This window comes from Propithecus coquereli, unplaced genomic scaffold, assembly GCF_000956105.1.
Source record: "Propithecus coquereli isolate 6110/MARCELLA unplaced genomic scaffold, Pcoq_1.0 Scaffold142, whole genome shotgun sequence".
In the NCBI taxonomy this organism is placed as follows: domain Eukaryota; kingdom Metazoa; phylum Chordata; class Mammalia; order Primates; family Indriidae; genus Propithecus; species Propithecus coquereli.
Genome location: NW_012138525.1, coordinates 5260673 through 5283002, shown reverse-complemented (window position 1 = coordinate 5283002; position 22330 = coordinate 5260673). Strand labels below are relative to the sequence as shown.

At 41.0% G+C, this 22330-nt stretch overlaps 1 protein-coding gene across 1 annotated transcript in view; it reads left to right on the top strand.

Annotated features, from left to right (window-relative positions):
• Positions 1-22330, top strand: part of STXBP1 (syntaxin binding protein 1) — an 85133-nt gene that overhangs the window by 42508 nt on the left and 20295 nt on the right. Inside the window, exons 2-11 of the mRNA XM_012639759.1 lie at positions 5401-5450; positions 7337-7418; positions 12013-12089; positions 12984-13062; positions 14537-14640; positions 16327-16475; positions 18387-18471; positions 19248-19378; positions 20717-20824; positions 21878-21938. Of these exons, the coding sequence (XP_012495213.1) occupies positions 5401-5450; positions 7337-7418; positions 12013-12089; positions 12984-13062; positions 14537-14640; positions 16327-16475; positions 18387-18471; positions 19248-19378; positions 20717-20824; positions 21878-21938 (926 nt within the window). The remainder of the gene's footprint in view (positions 1-5400; positions 5451-7336; positions 7419-12012; positions 12090-12983; positions 13063-14536; positions 14641-16326; positions 16476-18386; positions 18472-19247; positions 19379-20716; positions 20825-21877; positions 21939-22330) is intronic.

Below are 22330 nucleotides of genomic sequence, written 5' to 3'. Positions count from 1 at the left end.
TTTAACCCTGGTCTGGCCGACTTTAGTGCTTCCCTGGGCTTTTTTTTGTTAACCATGAAGGGTGGGGTGACTTTTGCCTGAGTAGCCATCATTATACTCTCATACCACTGGGGCTCAGTCAAGAGGGTGCCTTTTAGAAGAACTTCTACTGTTGAGTCAAAATAACTCTGGAAATTCCCTGCACTTTGGATTGGTAAAAGAGGAGGGGAGCTGTGGGCTGAGGTTAGACTCACTCAGTTTCCCCAGCAAAACAGAGGCACTTCTTTCAGCCTGGGGAAGCCAGACTCCTGGTGCATCTGTTCTGGGCAGTATGGTGACCTGGGGCTACAGAGTGTAGAATATTTGAATTGAACATGGTCTTGAGGACTTTGGCTGTGCTTCTCCCAAGCTTTTAGGTCATCTAATATTAGTCATGCTATTTCAAGTGATTAGGCATGCCCTGGGCTCAGCGTATCTGGCATATGTCACTTGGAGGGTAGTTGGGAATCCCTGGGCCATGAGGATGGGGCTTCATGGGGAGCCACAGGCCTTAGGCAGTCCCTGTAACAATCCCTAGAGCTCACATTTTGGGACTCCAGTTGAAATACTGAGTGTATCTGAAGATGTCCCAGATAATCTTAGACCGCCTGGTGTTTTTCTCAGGATGTAGGAGGGATTTGCTGAATTGGGGAGTCGCCCAGGACCTAGAGGAGATGGTTGAGAAGGAACCTACTTTCTTACCCATTTGGCCATGAGAGAAGCAGGACCCACTAGGACCCTCAGTATCATGGAGAAATCAAAGCTATGCTTGGTCTTTTGAACACATCTACATAAGCTGGGGGCAGGGGGTGTAGAGCAGATATTTTGGCTGTAGATACACATGGTTTGGGGTGCAAAAATAAGATCTCCTGGCTGAACTAGTTCTAGAAGCCTTTATTGTTTCTCTCCACATAAAGAGGACTTATGAAGGAGATGAAATGTGATTGCCAGGGATTATTTGTGATGAGGTAGCTCAAGCTACTTGATTCTTAATGCTAAAATGGGCTCTAATCCTTGTTTCCTTTTTGGTGTTGGATTAGAAAAATGTAGGGCAGGGTTAGAATTGTCTGTTAACAATACCCAGGATGAACATATGCCCTGAGAATTTTGGAAAGGAAATAACTTAGGAAGGGTTGCAGCTGCAGCAGTTATTTATATATGTCTTTTAACACTTGTTATACTTAGTTTGATTTTCTGATTATATCTCTGCATTCCCCCCATCAAAAGATGACTAGAATGAAATATTTTTTCAGTGACTCTAAGTTAATTTTTAGTGGCAAGAAAATATATTCATTCTCAGTAATACATTAAATTCAAATAAAGATAGTGAAATATACTGTTTTCTGCTATCATTGTAGCAAAAATTAAAATTGTCAGTACTATGTTAATTTGAACAATCATACAGTATTGGTGAGGGGAAGAGTTACTTTTTTTGTTTGTTTTTTTTTGTTTTGTTTATTTTATTTTATTTTTTTGAGACAGTCTCACTCTCTTGCCTGGACTACAGTGCCATGGCGTCAGCCTACCTCATAGCAACCTCAAAGTCCTGGGCTCAGGCGATCCTCCTGCCTCAGCTTCCCGAGTAGCTGGGACTACAGGCATGCACCACTGTGCCTGGCTAATTTTTTCTATTTTTAGTTGTTTGGCTAATTTCTTTCTATTTATAGTAGAGACAGGGTTTCACTCTTGCTGAGCCTGGTCTTGAACTCCTGAGCTCGAGCAATCCTCCTGCCTCGACCTCCCAGAGTGCTAGGATTACAGGTGTGAGCCACTGCGCCCAGCTTAAGAGTTATGTTTTTGGGAAATAATTTGGTAGAGTTTATCAAGAGCACAGAACATTTATACTTTTTACCTGTTTAATACATACCCCAAAAGCTCTCCTAACAGAATAATTTGTGCAAAGAAAAGCCCTGGGCGCAAAGATGTACACTGACACATTATTTTTAGAGCATTGTTCCTATGCAGAAACTTGGGTCAACATTAGAAGGCACAAATTGGCAAGTAAAGATTAATTATAATTTTACAGCACAAAAATAACATATTGGTATGTTTTTCTAATTTTCCTGTGCATATCTGCTTTAAAAAAATAGTAGTAGTATGCTTTTTCCCCCTTAGCCATATAGTTTGAACATTTTCTCCCTCATTTATACTCATTTGAGAAAACTCTATCCTTAGTTGGAACCAACCTTTCTTTTTTTGCACCTGGACAGCTGAACATTGTTGGGGGAAAAAAAACATACACAAGCTGCCTGGTTTCACTTTAAATTCATGGTCATGAACCTCAAATTAGCCCTTAGTACTATCTGTAAATGCTAAAACATTTTCTTAGTAAATGCACTTTCCCAATCTCTAGGAAGATAATGTGATACCTTCTTTCTTCAAACCGTCGTACACAACACCTGTACCCCACTCTTAGCCAATGACTTCATCTCCAACCAGGAAGCCCCTCACTTCTGCAGCCATGTCTCCAAGCCCATCTGCACATCCCCTCCCTCCTTCCCAAAGGGTGCCATGTGGTGCCCTGCCTCCTGTTCCAGATCAGGCTCTGCTCTTGTGTCTTGGATCATACCCCTTCCCCTCAGGGACCTCAGTCTTTCCGGGATCTGTCCTCTCTCCTGCATCATCAGTCTCCCCTTCTCTTGGTTTATTGCCAATATCATAGAAATGCTTTGATCTCTCTCACATCTTTAAGAACAAACCCTACCTTGCTTTCACATCTCTGTCTACCCTATTAGTTTTCATGCCTTTTCTCTGCTACCTTTTTAGCAGAACTTCTCAAAAGAGTTATTGAGATAGTCTGTCTTCTCTTCCTCATCTCCCATTTCAGTCTGGCTTCATCCTTATTGTCTCACTGAAATACTTGTCAAGGTCAACAAAGACCATGTTCGTGTTTCCATCCTCACCTTGCAGATCGTATCAGAGTTATTTTCTCAAACCTTATCTCCTACTTCTATTTGATGATAACTCTCCAATTTTTAATTCCAACCAAGGTCATTCTTCCAGCTCCAGTTGATAATTAACCTCCAACTACTTACTCAACATCTCCCCTTGGATGTCTCTTGGCCATTTCAATCTTAAAGTAACCGAAATAGAACCCTCTAAATTTCTCTAAATGTCTCTACATCAGCTTCTTTGCTTAAACTAAAAATCTAGGAGTTATCTATGTTTCTTTTCTTTTTTCTCCCCTCCCCTCCCCTTCCCTTCTCTATCTCTATCCCTGTGGGTTTACCTCCACCTTGTGTATCAAATCCATCAGTCCCTTGCCATCTCTACAGCCACCAGTCGTGCCTGGACTGTTGCAGAGGCTTCCTGACTCTGCTCCCTGTTTCTGTTGTTGCCCCTCCATGTCCTCTCTCCACAGCACATCAGTGACGTCCCTGCCTTCCCTGGCTTTCCAGTGCCCTTCACATAAAGTCATATCCTTATCAAGGACCACAAGGCCCTGTGTGATCTGGCCTCCACCCTCATCTTATGCCATCTCCAGTTCCCAGAAAATGTCAAGCTCATTTCCGTGTCCACTTCAAGCCTTTATTCTTCTTCCTTCTCCTTTCCCCATTTCTTGGCTGGCTTCTTCCTCTTCAGGTCCAACTTCCTCAGAGTGGCCTTGCCTAATTCTCTATTTAAGAGAGCTGTCCATATCTGTGTTTCTATTGTAACACCTTATTTATTTACTTCAGAGCACTTAGGAGAAGCTGTGACTGCTCTTTTCGTTTAGTGGCTGCTTCCTTTACTCAAGTGTAAGCTCCACAGGAGCTGAGTTGCATAGTTCATGCCTGGTGCTTAGTACAATGGCTGGGAGACAGAGGTTACCGAAGAGTTTATTGAATGAAAGAATGAATGAATACATGTTCCCATATCATTTTTAATGAGTATGTGGTATTCCATTATACAAATGTAACCTAATTTCCTTAACCACTGCTCTATTTTTGGGCATATTTGTTTCTAGTTTTTCACTGCGCTGAAACATGGGAAGTATGCTAAATGGCTATTGGGAATATTGTTGACCAAACTATGGACTATTATGCAGGCATTTAAAATCCTAGGAAGCATTTTAATTTTAATAGGGAAATAAGTATGTTAAATGAAAAAAAAAGTATAATATATAATTATATAAACAGCATGGTCTTAGCTATGTACAAGTGCATAGGAAAAGACAGTAGGAAATAAACTAAGATGATAATTATGCATTTCAAGTTGGTAGGATTACAGATGATTTTTCTTTCTGATTGTTTTTAAGTATACAAGTTATACATGGAATTTTCTTCTTTATACTATTCTGTGTTTTCCGAGTTTACTGCAGTGGGTGTGTGGTTTTTCCAATAACCAGGAAAAAAGTTCTTAAAAACTTTAGACAATTTTATGACATATCAGATTACTGAAGATAGTTAAAGCAGAGTTAGGAACCATGTGCCCTAGAGTATGACCTAAGTGTTTGAAACACGCTTGCTGACTACAGCTATGGGCCCTTGAGTCAGTCCAGGCATGTGTATTGCCTGAGTTTGTAGAATAGCAAGAGCAGTATTTTCTGTGAAGTTTCCATGGCTAGTTAGGGGTGTGTGTGTGTGTTTGTGGTGTTATAGAAAATGGGGCTTACTAGAATGGTGGTTTTTGGATGAGAGTGTTCTACATATGTGCTCAGGGTTGGGAAAATAATCACAAGTGCTCCTCACATCTATTTTTGGAGCTTGAGGGGGACTCATGTGGCCTGAGGCATTGTCAAAGCCTTTTACTTACTTAACTTGAGGCAATGGTTCTCAAATCCAAAACCCTTTTGTGGATTCATGAGGTCAGAACTATCTTCATACTACGACTAAGATGTAATTTGCCTTTTCACTCTCATTCTCTCATGAAGGCACAGTAGATTTTCCAGATGCTGTATGATTCAGGACAGAAGCAGATAGGAGAATCCAGCTGTCTTCTGTGAAGCCAGACATTAAGGAGGGTTGCAAAAATGTCAAACAATGCCAATATTCTCCCTAAAAATTCTTTATTATGAAAAATAGTTATTTTTCATTAAAATACTATTTGTTAATATACAATGGATTTGTTATAAATGAATTAGTAAATATTTTAAAAATTTCTGAATTTAATTTCTAATATGATAAATATCAGTAGATACTTGCCCATATAAACTTTCTTTGGGGTCCTCAATTTTTAAGAATATAAAGAAGTCCTGAGACCACAAAGGTTGAGAACTACTGAATTAAGGAGACAAGGAAGAGACTATCTTTATGGTGGTTGATTATGGCTCAGTAAACAGATTAACTGAACTGCATGACTCGAAGAACAAAGCCCAAAAAGGGAGACGTCCTAGTCTAACAGGCAGGTGTGCAAGTCCTTGAAGTTACATTAAACTAACTTTCTTTCTTTCTCCTTTTTTAGAGATCATGCATGATGTGATAAAGAAGGTCAAGAAGAAGGGGGAGTGGAAGGTAGGTAGAAGAGGGCAATTAATGGCCTTAAAGGTGAGTTAATGTTGAAAACACAAGAAGGGATGGAGTTGGAGGAAAGGTGTTAGGAATGAAGGCCTTTGCTGTGTCTAGAGAGTACAAAACACTTCTGGACTGGAGAAAGGTGATCTGCTCTGCCACACATTTTATATGATCTTGGTTAAGAAGTCTCTTGGTCATAAAGCTTATTTTAAAGATCACTTGGTAGGTTAGTTAGCAGTAGAACTCTTTTATTCAAACAAAGTCTTACCTGGAGCCCATTTCGTAAAGCAGAAGAGGGTATAATTATTCTGCTTGTCATGGGAGAGGAAGAAGAGACCCTTCTTAGCCATAAAGCATCTCCATGGAGCCCATGCAACCGTTTGAAAAACCCTCAGCTAGTCTGTCCATCTACCTGTAACTATGTGAGACAAAACCAGTAAGCTTGTTTATTCATAGAATGTTGAGAGCAGTGCTGGAAACTGTAATGTACATGAAACTTGTATTTAAACCAATCAGATTGAACATGGCCTAGGTTCCTGGAGTGGGTGGTGCAGGAGTGGCGAGTGCCACTCCATGCCTGAAGAGTCAGCATTTTAAGGGCCCCTTGCTGGCTGGTGCTGGGTATAATACTGGCCAGGAGAGCGTGCAGTTTTACTTGAATTTACTCATATATCGTTGAAGCATTTATACCTGTGGTCCTCAGCCTGAGCCGTGGACCGGTACTAGTCCATGGTGTACCTCCCCATCCCCCTCACCCCCGTCTGTGGAAAAATTGTAAAGCTTCATCTATATAACCGCTCCCCATCGCTTGCATCACCGCCTGAGCTCTGCCTCCCGCCTTCCCCCGCCCAGTCAGTGGAAAAATTGTCTTCTGTGAAACTAGTCCCTGATGCCAAAAAGGCTGGAGACCGCGGATTTATACTAACCATTCTTGCCCTCGAGTTTTCCTGAAGTTGAGAGCTCATGCAATTTCAAGTTCACTGGGTCTGGGGACAACAGAGCTGATTGGTACAGGAGGATTTTGCAGTCTCACCCCTGGCCTTGTGTTTTAGCCAGCACATCCGTCCTCACCACGCAGAAGGTGGGAGCTCTTTAGGCACGTGCTTCTCTCTTGCCTTTCCCATCAGAATGGATTTGTAGACATCTGAATTTTAAACTAATCTCAAGTAAGCTACCTTGTATAATGAAAACCAATTGTCCCTTGTACTGCAGCAGAAAGCTTTCTGCTCCAGGCTGTCTACTCCTGTGTCTCCTTCTTGGTTTGTATCATTAAAGAAGGAGAAGAGAAATGGCCTTATTTTAACTGCTGGCTTCCTTTCTCCATTGTGGGCTGAATGGAGATAGGAAACGTTAGCTGACGAATTGCAGGTGTGAAGCTTTCAGACCGGGACTGTTCTTTTTCTTCCAGTTTGGACTGAGGTATACTGTGATTCCATATGATGTGTGTGCTGGGGAAGGTACAAATCCTGATGTCTTCATGTGCCATACCATATGTATGGACGCTCATATTCTCCCTTTAAAAACAAGTTTATGCCGTCAAAAAATACTCACTAATATGACTGTCTCCGAGTGTTGGTGCTGTAGATGATTTTTTCCTTTCTTCTTTTGCATTTTAATGAGTATTTTCTTTATCATGGAAAATAAAAACAAATTTTTTAAAATTTGTAAAATTAAGTCAATTCAGTGAGAGGAAACTCTAACTCCTACAAGGTTAGGTTTAGGGGTAGGAGGTAAAAGCAAGCATGTATCTCAGTGGGCTTGTGGTCCACAGGAAGTATTGTTTCTTCAGTATTCTGCATTTCTGGAGCTCTTTTTGAAGACTCAGTAAGCCAACGAGAGAATCCCAGCAGATACTATCAGCCATAAACTGTTCTCTTTCCTTTCAGGTGTTGGTGGTGGATCAGTTAAGCATGAGGATGCTCTCCTCCTGCTGCAAGATGACAGACATCATGACCGAGGGCATAACAAGTGAGCATAGTGTTCTCTCTGCACCTGAGTAGTACTCGTGCCTTCTCTCTGTGGTGGGCTTTGCTCTTTCCTATTGGTTATTATTACCTTTAACTTTAGATTCTTCCAGCAACCAATATGGTAAGACTGTAAGCTCCTGAGGGAGACCTGAGGCCATCTTGTTTATCACTGAATCCCTAGCACCTAATGCAGTGTTAGATGCTCATTAAATATCTGCTAGAGGAATGCTGGAAGAAAGGTTAAATCAAGAAAAAAGTTATCCCACCCAATAGAAAAAAGTTCTGAATAGACATTTAACAAAGGAAGAGGTCCAAGTGGTCAATAAATATATGAAAATTGCCCACAGTCACTAGTGGTCAGAGAAGTGCAATTTGAACCTGAGTTAGATATTGCTGTAGACTCAGCAGATTAGAATATTTAACCTCTGATAATGCCAAGTGATGATGAAGAGGTAGAGAAATGGAAATATGACAGAATGTCAGTTAATGCAGCAACTTTGAAAAACACTTAGCAATGTCTAGTAAAGTTGAGGGTGTGTGTGGCCTATGAGCCAGCAAGTCTGTAGTTAGGTGTGTGTCCTAGACAACCTCAGGTTTGTGTGCCTAGGATACATGTGCAAGAATGTTGTTCATAGGAACCACAGATACACAATAACCAAAACATCCATCAATAACAGAAAGGTTAAGTAAATTGTGGTGTAATTACACGGCAGAATACTGTGCAGCAATGAGAGTAGACAGACTCTGACTACTCACAGTAGCATGAATGAATACGAGCGAAAGAAGCAAGATACAAAAGAGTACTTACTTATAGTATGCTTTCATTTCTATAAAGTTCAAAACCAGGCAGAGCTAAGCTGCATTGTTTTGGAATGCAGATGTAGATGGTAAAACTGCCAAAAGAAGAGCTCACCATTTAAGTCAGGATGATGGTTCTCTTTGGAGGGAAGAGAGGAAATTGGGATGAAGAAGGGGAGTGTGGGCTGGGGCGAGGGCACTTCTGTGGTGCTGACTGGGTTCTGTTTCTTAACTGGGGTGATGCTTATATGGACATTTGTGCTATAGTTATATATTTTTATTTTATTCACTCTTTGAAATTTATGTTATAATTTCACAATAAATGGTTTTTCAAAAAGGTTACATCACCTGCTCAAAGTCCCTAGCCAGTGTCACACCTGAGACTTAGGACTCGGACCTTCTGGCTCCTATTCCAGGGCTTTTACTCACATTTGTGTGCAACTCTAGTCTTACTTGGAGGCTTCTTTCGAGAAGGATTATGTATTTTCATTATTGAGACAGCACTGATTGAAAAACAATCTCTTTTGAGGTATTACTTCAAATAAGAAAGTTAACTTTGGGTGGAATATATCTGTTGCAATATACCTCTCAATTTTTTTCCCTGGGGACAACTTTATATAATGTGTGGCTCATAGACTGTTGCTGGTCTTTGTCAGAATTATTACCATACCATAGTTAAAGGAGAAAAAATGAGGAGAGTTGAGTTTTTCATTAAGCAAATTGAATTTAATTATTTAATTTTAAGGTCTGCTCTTTATTGTAACATTATGTCTTCCCTACTATTTGGTGTTAAGATGTCCTTAAATTGTGAAAATATGGCGATAATATATTGTGGATTTTCCTGTTGATTAAATTCTATGTGAAAAAATATATATGTTAAATTTTATTTTTGTATAGTCACAGCTTGGATGTGATTTCTTCATTTTTAAGAAGTAGTTTTTATTTTTTAAAGCAGTTTTAGGTTCATAGCAAAATTGAGGAAGGTACAGAGATTTCCCATACACCTTCTGCCCTCACACATGCATAGCCTCCCCCATTTTATCAGTCTCCCTCACCAGAATGGTACCTTTGTTATAGCCGATGAACCTACGTTGACACATCCTTATCACCCAAAGACCATACATTAGGGTTCACTCTTGGAGTATATTTTATGGATTTGAACAAATGTATAATGATATGTATCCACCATTACAGTAGCATACAGAGTAGTTTCACTGCCCTAAAAGTCCTCTGTGCTCTGCTTGTTCATTCTTTCTTTCCCCCTAATTCCTGACAACCACTGATCTTTTCATTGTCTCCATAGTTTTGCCTTTTCCAGTGTCATTTGGAATCATACAGTATGTAACCTTTTCAGATTGGCTTCTTTCACTTAGTAATATGTATTTAAGTTTCCTTTGTGTCTTTTCATGGCTCAATAGCTCATTTTTTTTAGTGGCAAATAGTATTCCATTGTCTGGATATACCAGAGTTTGTTTTATCCATTCACCTATTGAAGGACATCTTGGTTGCTTCCAAGTTTGAGCAATTATGAATAAAGCTGCTATAAGCATCCACGTGCAGGTTTTTGTGTGGACATAAGTTTTCAACTCCTTTGGGGAAATACCAAGGAGCAGAATTGCTGATTCATATAGTAAGCGTATGTTTAGTTTTATAAGAAACTGGCAAACTGTCCTCCAAAGCGGCTGTACCATTTTGCGTTCCCACCAGCAATGAATCAGAGTTCCTTTTGCTCCATATCCTCACCAACATTTGATGGTGTCGGTGTTCTGGATTTTAGCTGTTCTAACAGCGTGTAGTAGTATCTTATTGTTGTTTTAATTTGCATTTCCCTGATGACATATGAGGTGGAACATCTTCATGTGCTTATTTGCCATCTTTGACGTGTCTGTAAGGTCTTTGGCCCATTTTTTAATTGGATCATTTGTTTTCTTATTATTGAGTTTTAAGAGTTTTTTGTATATTTTGGCTAATAGTCATATCTAAAAAGTTATCACCAAACCCAAGGTTATCTAGGTTTTCTTTTATACTCCAGGAGTTTTATAGTTTTGCATTTTATATTTAGGTCTATGATCCATTTTGAGTTAATATTTATGTCACAGGTCAGTGAGGAAATCTTCAAAAATAAAATTAAAAAGATAAGAATATTTGTGAAGGGTGTAAGGTATGTACCTAGATTCATTTTGTTGCATGTGGAATTCCAGTTGTTTCAGCATCATTTGTTGAAAAGCTGATCTTTTCTCCATTGTATTGCCTTTGCCCAAATATCAGCTGACTATTTTCATGCGGGCTGATTTCTGGGCTCTCTATTCTGTTCCATTGATCTATTTGTCTATTTTTTTGTTTGGTACAATCACACCTTAGATGTGATTCCTTCATTTTAAAAAACAAATTCAGTTTATTTATCACCAGAAGCATAGTCCTGTAAATGGAGTACACAATTTTTGCTGTGACTTTTATGGCATTCAGTGATCTAAGTCAGTTTTAAGACTGGGCTTGCCCCTATTTTGAGTTTACAAAGTTACTTTCTTCATTGAATTTTTTAAACTATGTTTTTCTCTATCACAGCAAAAAAAAAAAAAAGAAAAAGAAAAAAACCAAATGGAGCTAACAAGCTTCCAATAAAGAAGCAGCAATACCCTGTCCCACTCCTGTCTCCTCATCCCCTGGGGTCTTGCTTTCTTCTGGTTATCTTTTTAATATTTCTAGATAAATGCTTATACTATTATCTCATGATTCATCAACATTAGATGTTATCTATTGACTTCCTATGGGAGATGAGGATTCACATTCCCCCACTACACACAAACTCTTTCCTACCCACAAAAGTGGTTTATGAGAAATGTCTTTATGTTTCTTAAAATGTACCCTAAAAAAGCAAAATTAAAAAGTTAGCAGTCCTACGTTGAAGCCCCAAAACATTTTTGGGGGAAGCATTAGTGGCCTATGAAATTAAAAAATCTATAACCACTAGTAAAGTTGGTTGGGAGATTTTGATATTAATTTGAACATTATTCAAGGTAAAAGTCTTTCTAAATGTTATAAGGGATACTTCTAAAGGGATGCTTTTATTTACTTAAATCATCTGCATAGGAAGAATGGCACCTGTATGATTGTACTGCCCCCCTCCATGCCAGAAGTCAGTGCAGCATGGATAACACATTCTAAGCATGACAGGTGACTAGTAAGATGATAATTCTCCCCAAAGCTGTTCTTTTCCAGGTGAAGTTGCTGACATAACCATAAAAGAAACAAGGAAACCAAAAGCCCATGGTCTGCTTTAACAAAATATAATATTTAATCTTTGAACTATTGAGAGAAGTAGTAGAAGCAGTATCGTATAGAGGATATTCTTGGAATGTCTTCATTTGATATACAGGAAAGTGATAAAACTATCCAATTCTTGATAAATAAACCCAACATGGAAATTCTAAAGGAATTGGGATTATTTAGGACAGATGAGAAAAAGCTGAAGGAAGAGGCAAAGGAACACATTCTTGACAGAATTAGGTAGCATTTTCCATTCTCTCTTAGAAGAGATTAAAGAATTTACTTAAACTGAAATGGGAAGTGGGAAATATTTAGCGTGATAAGATTTCAGCCTTTCCTAACATCTTAAGCATAGTGAGACAGTGGATTTCACTCCCGAGGAATGTGGTAACCTTAGGGAAGGGGTAAATGATTCTTTTCCCCCACTGTAGATATTTGTGCCAGTTTGAAGGTACCTTATCTATATTGCTTCTGGTTTCATGATCATCAGTCATGTTTTCTTATTCACTGTGGGGTGTTTTGTCGTCCAGTTGTGGAAGATATCAACAAGCGCAGAGAACCCCTCCCCAGCCTGGAGGCTGTGTATCTCATCACTCCATCTGAGAAGGTAAATCTTCCATCAGAGAAGAACTTTGGCTAAGGTTAGATGTGCTCACTTGGGATCTATGTAGCACAAAGTGTCTGACATTTCTAGGTTAAGCACACATTTAACACACTGCTCTGTTTAAGTGTGCATTCTACAAACGGGCTGGGGGAGGGATGTTGTGTGCAGTGAGAAGTGAAGAGTATTAAGCCTTCTGAAATTCAACTGCTGTGCAGAAAGCCAGAGCCTGTGTTCCGTGGCCCTGGGTCATTCTAGTTTTCCCCCTCGCATTACCTCTTCAGGTAGGAGATCCACTCTATCTAATCAGCTCTCCACCTCCAGACTTTGGTATTTGATGCTTTCAGGTTTATTTCATCACCATTCAGTTAGTGTTCAAATTTACCTGTCTTATAATTTTGGGGGGTTGGTTCAAATTACCTTCCAAATAAGGTCACCTCCTTGGGTGACATTAATAATTGTCTTAGGTCTCTTAATTTATAAAAATTTCCTCCAATTTTCACACTTCCTTTTCACTTTTGAAAACTGGCTTATGAGTTTCTGCAGATGCAACTAAGTTGTCAGAACTTCATCAATATGAATCTCCTGAAAGTTTTCTGGCCAGTTTTCTTTTTTGTGGGTCTCTTCTTAGACATCCATTACAGTGGCTCCAAAGAACTACTACTGTCATTCTGGAATGAGCTAAGGAGGCTTTTGTTCATTTAAACTCTGAAATAATCCTAATTTTAAGTCCTCAGAACTTGGTTATGGCTGAATATGAGTATTAGAATTATACATCAAAAAATCCTCTTTTATTTTGTGCAAGTAGCTTGAAGATAGCTTGGATTTAACTCAGTTTAAATACAAGTCCTTTTTGCTTCTAGATTTGGGTTCAGGTCCTCTTTTTTTCTCTGTCCACAGTCTGTCCACTCTCTCATCAGTGATTTTAAGGACCCACCAACTGCTAAATATCGGGCTGCACATGTCTTCTTCACTGACTGTAAGTACAGCTGTGAGCTGCCCCATCCTGGGCCAGGTTAGCAGTTCTGCACAGCTGGGCTGAGCAAAACCAAAACGGGTCAATAAGGAAGAAATGGGTTATTACCACGCTTGTCCTGGTCTTCTGTTTTCACTTCAGAAGATACATTGCATAAGACACAAAAATAAATGCACACAAATACAAACCTACTAGACCTTGCAGTCCTTCCTGCTGAAAAATAGCACACCAGGCACCTCTGCTAAGGACTAAAGGGCTGATGCTGAGAAGAATCTTCCTGATGCTTGTTTCATTGTATAGACTTCCAGATATCACTATAAACTATAGGGTATTTCCATCAAGTTCTCAACTGCAAAGATATTCCAATTCAGTGGTATTTCTATTATATAGAACCTGAATCATTGCCCTGGAATTAGTTTTCTTATTTCATGGGAGTTCTGTGCATTGATCCTAGTGGAGAAGCAGAGAGATGAGTTAACCTGGATAGATATAGTATAGAACAATAAGAATGCACCGGTGTTCTTCTCTCTAGGGATGACCCCCCTACAACACTCAGCACTGAGAAAATGGAAAGGGTCTAGCAAAGAATAATTTTATAGTATTTGAATATGCGTGACCAAGAGAGCAGGTAGATGGCGTTAATAATACTGATCCAATAACATGTTTCTGGGAACCTGAAGCCATTTGTTTGGTCCAGGAGCATCACTAGAAATCATGGTTCCCCCGCCACGTGGGCCTCCTCTGTAGCTGAGCTTCTTAGAGGTTCTGGAAGAAATGCCTGTGTCACATTGCCCAGCAATTTTATTTTTCTGTTTTATTTCATTTATCATTAATGTGTTAGATGTGTGGTGTTTGTTTATATTAAAGGCCTTTTCCTTATTCCTTCTTAATCTCTTCTGGTTTTTGTCCTTCCTTTCCTTGGTATCAGAAAATAGTTTTGATTAGCTCCCAGTATCTCAATCTTTATTGCCATTTGTTTCTGTTATATGTCGAAGGCCATGCAAGTGATTTTATATTCCTCTTACACTGTAGAGATATTAGGTATTTTAGGATGGGACGAACTTTCTAGTTGCCTTCTAAAAATCCTAATAAAGGCTGGACACGGTGGCTCACACCTGTAATCCTAGCACTCTGGGAGGCCAAGGCGAGAGAATCACTTGAGGTCAGGAGTTTGAGACCAGCCTGAGCAAGAGCGAGACCCCATCTCTACTAAAAATGGAAAAAACTTAGCTGAGCATGGTGGTGTGTGCCTGTAGTCCCAGCTACTCGGGAGGCTGAGGCAGGAGGATCACTTGAGCTCAGGAGTTGGAGGTGGCAGTGAGTTATAATGATGCCATTGCACTCTACCTGGGGCAACAGAGCATGACTCTGTCTGAAAAAAAATTCTAATAAAATAAAGAATCCACTGGACATGTGCAGCTGTTAAATGAACCAGCAAATGGACAGGAAAGCCAACTGCCTTTTGTCATTCTTGCAGCTTGTCCAGATGCCCTGTTTAATGAGCTGGTAAAATCCCGAGCAGCAAAAGTCATCAAAACTCTGACGGAAATCAACATTGCATTTCTCCCATATGAATCCCAGGTGAGGCTGAGTAGGGGGTGCATAGAAAGTCTATATCATAGTTATTCTATCAGGAACCCTGAGAGGGTGGGGCAGGGTGTAATAAAGAGAGTGGGGGAGGGAAAGTATCATATTCTCAATTGCCAAATGAGGTGTTGTAAGTGGATGTTTATTTAATGGAAATAGTATTCTGTAGGGTCTGCCTTCACCTTACCCTCCAGTTATTTCTGACTTTCTATCAGCCATTGTGCCTTCCTTTGTGTGTATTTCATCCTTGCTCTTGGTGTTGACTCTTATCGGCTGATTCCTTGAGTAATCAAAAGTAGCCAATCCAAAAAGAGCACGGAAGGAGAGAGGGCAGGGACCAGAAACATCCCATCTGCTGCAAAGGAGGCTGTTTTTAGGTGGAGATAACCTCAGCTTGTCATGTGCTCAGGGAACAGATGGTGCCTTCGTCATTAGGTGTTAACACTTCCAGTGCCAAATGCCTCGGCAGCAAAGCTCTCCCTTTGGAAAAAAACAAAGTTGTTAAACCAGTAAAGGTGAAGCTGATTGTGAGAGAATATACAAAATTTATCTTAGTATTTTAAAATTTGTTAAATATCTTTTCCTAACAAAGAAGCAAAAATAACAGGACTTTTATGCATTTTGTGGAGCTAAAAGATTATCGTGGAATGTTGGGTCTTTATAGATCAGCCTCTAGACTCCAGAGAGTGACCTATTCTTAGAAAAGGAGGGATGGAAAAGATACTGTGAACATTAAAGATAGTCTCTTTCCCTTCTCACTGGACCTAAAACCTGTTTTCTTCTTGAGGGCAGAATTTTTTTTTTCCCTCTGTGTGTTCCATCCCCACCTGGATTGAACAAAATCCACCTTTAACATATCCAACCATATTATATTTCAGAAATTTTAAGAAAGTATTATAATAGACTCTTTTTTTAAAATATCAGGTTTTTTAGATATCAAGGTAGTTTACATAAATGAGAACTTGAGAGAATACTGATAGCTGGTAGACTCAGTAGTTTAAGAGAGAATTTTAAACTTTCAGAACTTTCCAAAAAAAAGAAGAAAGGAAAAATACTTAGAACATACTACTGAGGACAGGATATTATTAAATCTATAAAAATCTCCTTTATTTGCTCATAGTCACAGCACAGTATCTAGCTTGTACCTTATTTATTAAAAATTAAGCTTACAATGGCCTGTGTAATCATACACTAATCTCCTCTCCTGCTATGCTCCCGGCCTCATCACTGTTCACCACACACCCTAGGCACACACTCACCTGAGGTCCCTGGCACTGCCCATTCCCTCTCCATGGAAGTCCCCTGCTGGTGATAAATGCCTTACCTCCCTCAAGCCCTTGCTCGGAATCACCTTCTTAACGAGTCCTAGTGTCCTCCCTATCCAGCCCACCTGGGCATTCTTCCCCTGCTCTGTTACTTTCTCATATACTTACCCATTTCTCAATACCACACAATTTGCTTTTCATTATGTTTATTGTCTGCTTTCTCCTACTTGATGGCAAACTCTTAAGAACAGGGATGTTTTGGTCACTAATAGTTCCCAAATGTTTAGCACATTGCCTGGCATGTGGCAGGCACCCAGCACATATTTGTAGAATAAACAGGAACATGTCCTGTAGACTCACTACCAGGGTTGGAGAATACTCCAGCAGTTCACTATATATATTTTCTTCTCCTCAGGTGTATTCCTTGGACTCTGCTGACTCTTTCCAAAGCTTCTACAGTCCCCACAAGGCTCAGATGAAGAACCCCATACTGGAACGTCTGGCAGAGCAGATTGCAACTCTCTGTGCCACCCTGAAGGAGTACCCCGCAGTACGGTATCGGGGGTAAGGCAGTGTACCAGTCTGCCTCAGGTGGCATCCCATGTGTCCCCCGAGTGGTGGAGCTGGCCCGACCCTTCTTTTGGCCTTAAGGTTCCTCTGACAGTTATCTCAAGAGAGTCAAGATTTGAGAGTCCCTCACTTAAAATTATTCTTTTAATGGTTTTATTAATCTTTTAAATTTTATAGTGAAATATGATAATATATACAAAAAAGAGCATAAATATATACATTAAGTATTAAATAACTAAAATGTGAACCCCTATGTAACTGCTATCAGTTTTCATACAGTTTTTAATATCTTCCTAACCTTTAAAAACAAACATCATCTTTGCAAAAGATACTTCAGAGTAAGATAAACTACAAAGAGAATAATTCCCTGAAAGATATATTCCTCAGACTTTATAAAGCCATTCACTCCTCATTTGCTTGCTATGTGCTGAGTGCTGGGGGACTCGAAACTGAAGACACAGCCCCTGATCTGAGAGGGTTGGTAAGACAGGCATCCCTACATCTGTGTGCGTGAGAGATGTGTACCTGCGACCTTGACTCTCTGAGACAGGCCAGGCCAAGTGCCTTGGGGTACCCAAAGTAGGGGGAGGGCCCTTCAGCTGAGGATGAGTAATAGCTTCAGATTAGAGGTGACAATAGGCTGGGCATGGTGGTTGACACCTGTAATCCTAACACTCTGGGAGGCTGAGACAGTAGAATTGCTTGAGGTCAGGAGTTCGAAACCAGCCTGAGCAGAGTGAGACCCCCATCTCTTAAAAAAAGAAATAGAAGTGACAACAGACCAGTGGAGGAGGGAGGGGACGGCATTTTGTGTGGACATTTGGCTCTTGCCATTGGTATGAGCGAAGCTTGGGGTTAGAAAAGCAAAGGGCAATTTCGCAAGGACTAGTATTCCAGCACAGTATATGTGTAGAGCAGTGGAGTGAGATGAGATTGAGGAGGCCCCGAATGCCAGGTTTGGGATTATGTCCTTCAGTGGTTAACACTGCACGGGGAGCCCAGAGCCTGGACATGGAGTGATGGGAATGGGCTGGACAGGTGAGGATGGGATCCACAAGAGTGCAAAGGTGGACTTGGCCCAACTTGGGAACTGCAGACAGGTTGGGGGTAGGGCATGAAGGGTTACGGCTGCCAAGGTATCAAGCTGAGGTGACCGGTAGCATGGTGATGCCAGGGATCATGTGCTGTACCCGGCCCATTGCCTCATTGCCTGTGGGAACTCATGGCTGTAGAAAAACACTTCCCTGTGGCTGCTCCAGAGCCTGGCCTCCCTCCATTGTTGGTACTCACTGACAAAAGCCTGGTGGCACTTAAGAAATGGGGCCCAGGTGGTATCTCCTGGCCAAGAGTGGGAGCCCAGGCTGGGTGCCACGGTTGGCCAGGTGGCGGGCAGCACCAGCCCATCACGTCCAGACAGGTGGGGCCCAGGGAGCACCGTCAGACTTAGCCATGGGGAAAGGTTCAAAGGGTCTCACTCATATTGTCCTGGTTGTGCCAGATGGGATGTCACTTGCTAACAAAACAAGACCCAAGGGAATTTGAATTGAGGGGAGTGAGAGTCATATGGGTCAGGCTCAGAGCCCTGGTCCTGGGAGAAGGGTGAACCATCAGGGCCTCTGCTGAAGGGTAGTGGTTTATCAGAAGCTGCTTGGAAAGACTACTTCAGTTTCCATTTAGATGATTAAAAAAAAAGTACAAGAAATCATTTATGTTCAAGGCACTGAGCTAAGTATTTTATTTAACTTTTCCTTTTTAATTACATGGGATATATAAACGTATTCTCATTGTAACCAACACAGATGATGCTCATGGCTCCCCTAACCTTCCCTGTACTGTCCCAGGGGCAGTCAGTGCCATTGTTTGAGTGCATGGGTGGTTCACGCTGTGTCACTCCTCCTTTGTCAGGGAATACAAGGACAATGCCTTGCTGGCTCAGCTAATTCAGGACAAGCTCGATGCCTATAAAGCTGATGACCCAACAATGGGGGAGGTAAGTCTGGCTTTGACCACATGGTACTCTTACCAAGGGATACCGTTTGTGTGACAGTGCAGAGGACAGCTCAGTTCTGTTGCCCATAGAGCAAACATGGGTGCTGCTGTTCCTGAAGATTGGCTCGAGTGAAATGCCCAAAGCCCCTGGGGCAGGGTTGTTCAGTGTAGCTGGGGTGACCAACCTGTTTCTGTTTCCCAGTTTCAGCTCTGAACGTCCCAGGTCCTGGGAAACCCACAGGAGTACAATAGCAAAACCAGAAAGTTGACACTGGTAGCATCTCCAGACTCCATTCAGATTTTACTAGTTTTTCAATGTACTCTGTGTGTGTACAGTTCTGTGCAATTATATCACATATATAGATGAGTGTAACCACCACTACAATCAAGATAACAGAGCTGTTCCATCACTACCTTGGTTTTCAAACTGAAAGTCCAGGATCCTGAGAACACCTTCGGCCCCAGGCACACTGAGTGGTTGGTCATCCCGTTTGTAGTTGAACTGGGCAGTGCTCTTCTACTTAAACTCACTTTAGCTCCTAGTACAGTTTCAGATCTGCTTCAAAGTGCTCTTGTTATAAAATAGAAACACTGAAGTCTCACGTGGTATTTATTGGTGTTCTTATCAAGCAGTATATAGGCTATGCAGTGCTGTTTTAGTAGGTTTACACCTCAGAGTTTGCTTCCAGCTGCCCTCTTTTACAAGAGGGCTTCCAGTAGGTGGAGAAGTTGGAGTTGTCGGGGTGGGTGGTGAGGCATCTGCCTGTTTCCCCTCAGGGCCCAGACAAGGCACGCTCCCAGCTCCTGATCCTGGACCGAGGCTTTGACCCCAGCTCCCCCGTGCTTCATGAGTTGACTTTTCAGGCTATGAGTTACGATCTGCTGCCTATTGAAAATGATGTATACAAGTAAGTATAATGTCACAAACCCCAGAGGGACTGCAGCTTTGCAAATGAACCAAAAACACCTCTAGGTTAACAAAGCTAGGAAAAGTGGGTGCATTGATGCAGTCTTGAGAAAAAGTCTCTAAGTTTTCCTGTGAGTTCTCCGAATCCACATGGCATTTCTAGATGGGAACTCATGCCCCTTTTAGGGAGGATAAGAACTTTAGATCTTTAGCTCCCAGCTCACAGTCATCTCAGTTCATGGCCTGCTTGGATATGTTAGTATGTTGATTTTTGTGTGTGTGCGTATCTTAGAGTTGAAACTTAATTATCATGAAATACGATGATAGGCTGGGTGAGGTGTGTCACACCTGTAATCTGAGCATTTGGGAGGTGGAGGCAGGAGGATCCCTTGAGCCCAGGAGTTTGAGACCTGCCTGGGCAACATAATGAGACCCTGTCTCTACAAAAAATAAAAAAAAATTAGTCAGGCATGATGGTGCTTGCCTATAGTCCCAGCTACTTCGGAGGCTGAGGCAAGAGGATCACTTGAGCCCAGAAGTTAGAGGCTGCAGTGAGCTATGATCACACCACTGCACTCCAGCTTGGGTGACAGAGCAGGACCCTATCTCTAAAAAGAGAAAAGAAATACGATGATAAAATATACCAACAAGAGTTTCTTTGCAGAAAAACTGTTTTACTCATTATAAAAAATATTTTTCTTGGTAACAATCATCAGAAACTCAGTTTCTAAAAACCAGTTTTTCTTTTTTTGGAACCAAACGTATGAGAACAGATGTTGTTCTCATGTTATTTATTTTATAATATTGATCATAAAGATAGTGGTTTCAAAATGAAGATTCTAAAAATATGAGTGAATATCAGCTATTCTCCCCATTGGTGCCTGTAATTCTTGCTTCCTCCAGCTGTTCATGACTTCACATGTAACAGTATGCTGAGGGTCTATTGCAGGTAGCTGCCAGAAGCTCTTTAGGTACCACACATCTGAGGATGGCATCCCAGTCCCTTCCCAGAGAGAGACAAATAGGATTCTTGCCTTTCCCCTGTAAGTAACCATAGACCCAGGCACAACCTGACTGCTTGCTCTGTACCAGGTGGCTCAGGTGGGGAGCTTTTATCAGCCAACCCTGAAGATTTTAAGACAGAATTTCAAGTTGGTTGCCTTTGATTAGAGCTTTGAGTCTCTCCTGCCCAAGGACTTGTAGCTCATGTCAGTGCTGACGCAGCAGACTGACCAACACATCAGATGGAGCTGAGGGCTGTGACCTGCTGTTGTTATAAGGGGGTCTTATGAATGTTGTGGGGACGGTGTGCTTCACCCGAGTCCGGTCTCATCTCTAGGTATGAGACAAGCGGCATCGGAGAGGCACGGGTGAAGGAAGTGCTGCTGGACGAGGACGACGACCTGTGGATAGCGCTGCGCCACAAGCACATCGCGGAGGTGTCCCAGTAAGAGCCCCTTCCTCACCCTTCTCAGTTGTTGTTGACGATGGGTGAACTCTAGGCGACCTGGGGAAGCTCATCAGAGGGTGATTTTGTTTCCTTGACAGAGTCACCAGTGTGCTAACCAGTAGTGATAAATCCCTTCTGTTCTCTGAGCTTGAGCTACTCCAGCTTCATGAAATTGGGAAATCCATTCTGTGTTAGGGTTGCTTTTAGAATTCTTGGAAAGCATGTGTAGCTCTGTCAGAAAAATGCTTAATAAGCATAAACATTGAAAGCCAGTTTATTCCATTGAAAGATCCAGACACCACTGCATCCACGTGGACTTTGTTTTCTATAGCCGGTATGCAGTCTTTCCTGTGTCTCACCTACAGTTTCTGAGCTAGAGCTGTTGTCTATATACTGAACAATACCTTGCCCTGAAAATGTTTCAGAATGTTTCTAATATTTAAACATTGTTTTAAGACCTTTAAAAGTAGATAACAAATCTGCTTATTCAGAAAGACACATTATGCTACATTGAGTTGGTGATATCCTCAGGAAATTCATAAGGAAGAGTGAGAAAATGACACAGCCCTAGTTAGTTCTGCTATTGAGAGAAGAGGTCTCTAAACTCTTTTGACCATTCAACTTCAAAAAGTAACCCACCCATAATTAAATGTACTTAGGAATTAAATATATGTTTTATTGTACTAATATATGTATTTACAGCATACATATATATTTGTGTATTTTTCAAACATAAATTAGGTACATTCAAACAAATTTGAAAAGAACAAGATAGAATAAACATAAATAGGTGTTCCAATATTTTCTTCCTCTTTTCTCTTGAATCATCTGCTGGTACACCCCAGTCTGGAGACCACTGGTTTAGAATATTAATTACAAAAACAATGTATCTCTCTTCTCTTAGAAAATCACTTTAAATGCGTACTTACTGGCAGGAAAAGTCATCACATATTCCATGTTCTAAAGGAAGAACACTGCATGGCTTACGTAGCATCCATAGCAAGGCCTTGGTGCTGCTGTGGAACTTGGCTGCCTCCTTTTATTTTCCAGGGAAGTCACCCGGTCTCTGAAAGATTTTTCTTCTAGCAAGAGAATGAATACTGGAGATAAGGTAAACCCATGCCAATGCCCAAATGCTTTTTCTCACTGAGAGCAGGAAGAAATCGCCTAGGTATAGGACTAGTGAGTGAGGTTATATTTCTCTCCCCATTTAGTATCATTTCGTCTTCTTTTTACATTTAAGATTCAGATCTGGAGCCCCCATCTTTCGATATTTTAGAGAGCTGCTTTTTGTTACTCTGAGGATTAATGTTAACTGTCGTGGATCATGATTCATTTTAAGCCAGAAGAACTGTAAGACCTTTTTTTAGCTTGTGGTGGAGTTAGAATTCATAGCCTACCTTACCCAGGCCTCTCCTTTTCCCAACTGTTTACCGGAGGTGGCATACCCATCTTAATCAGGGGAGGTGGACTTGCCAAGATGCAGCTCTGGTTGCATTACTC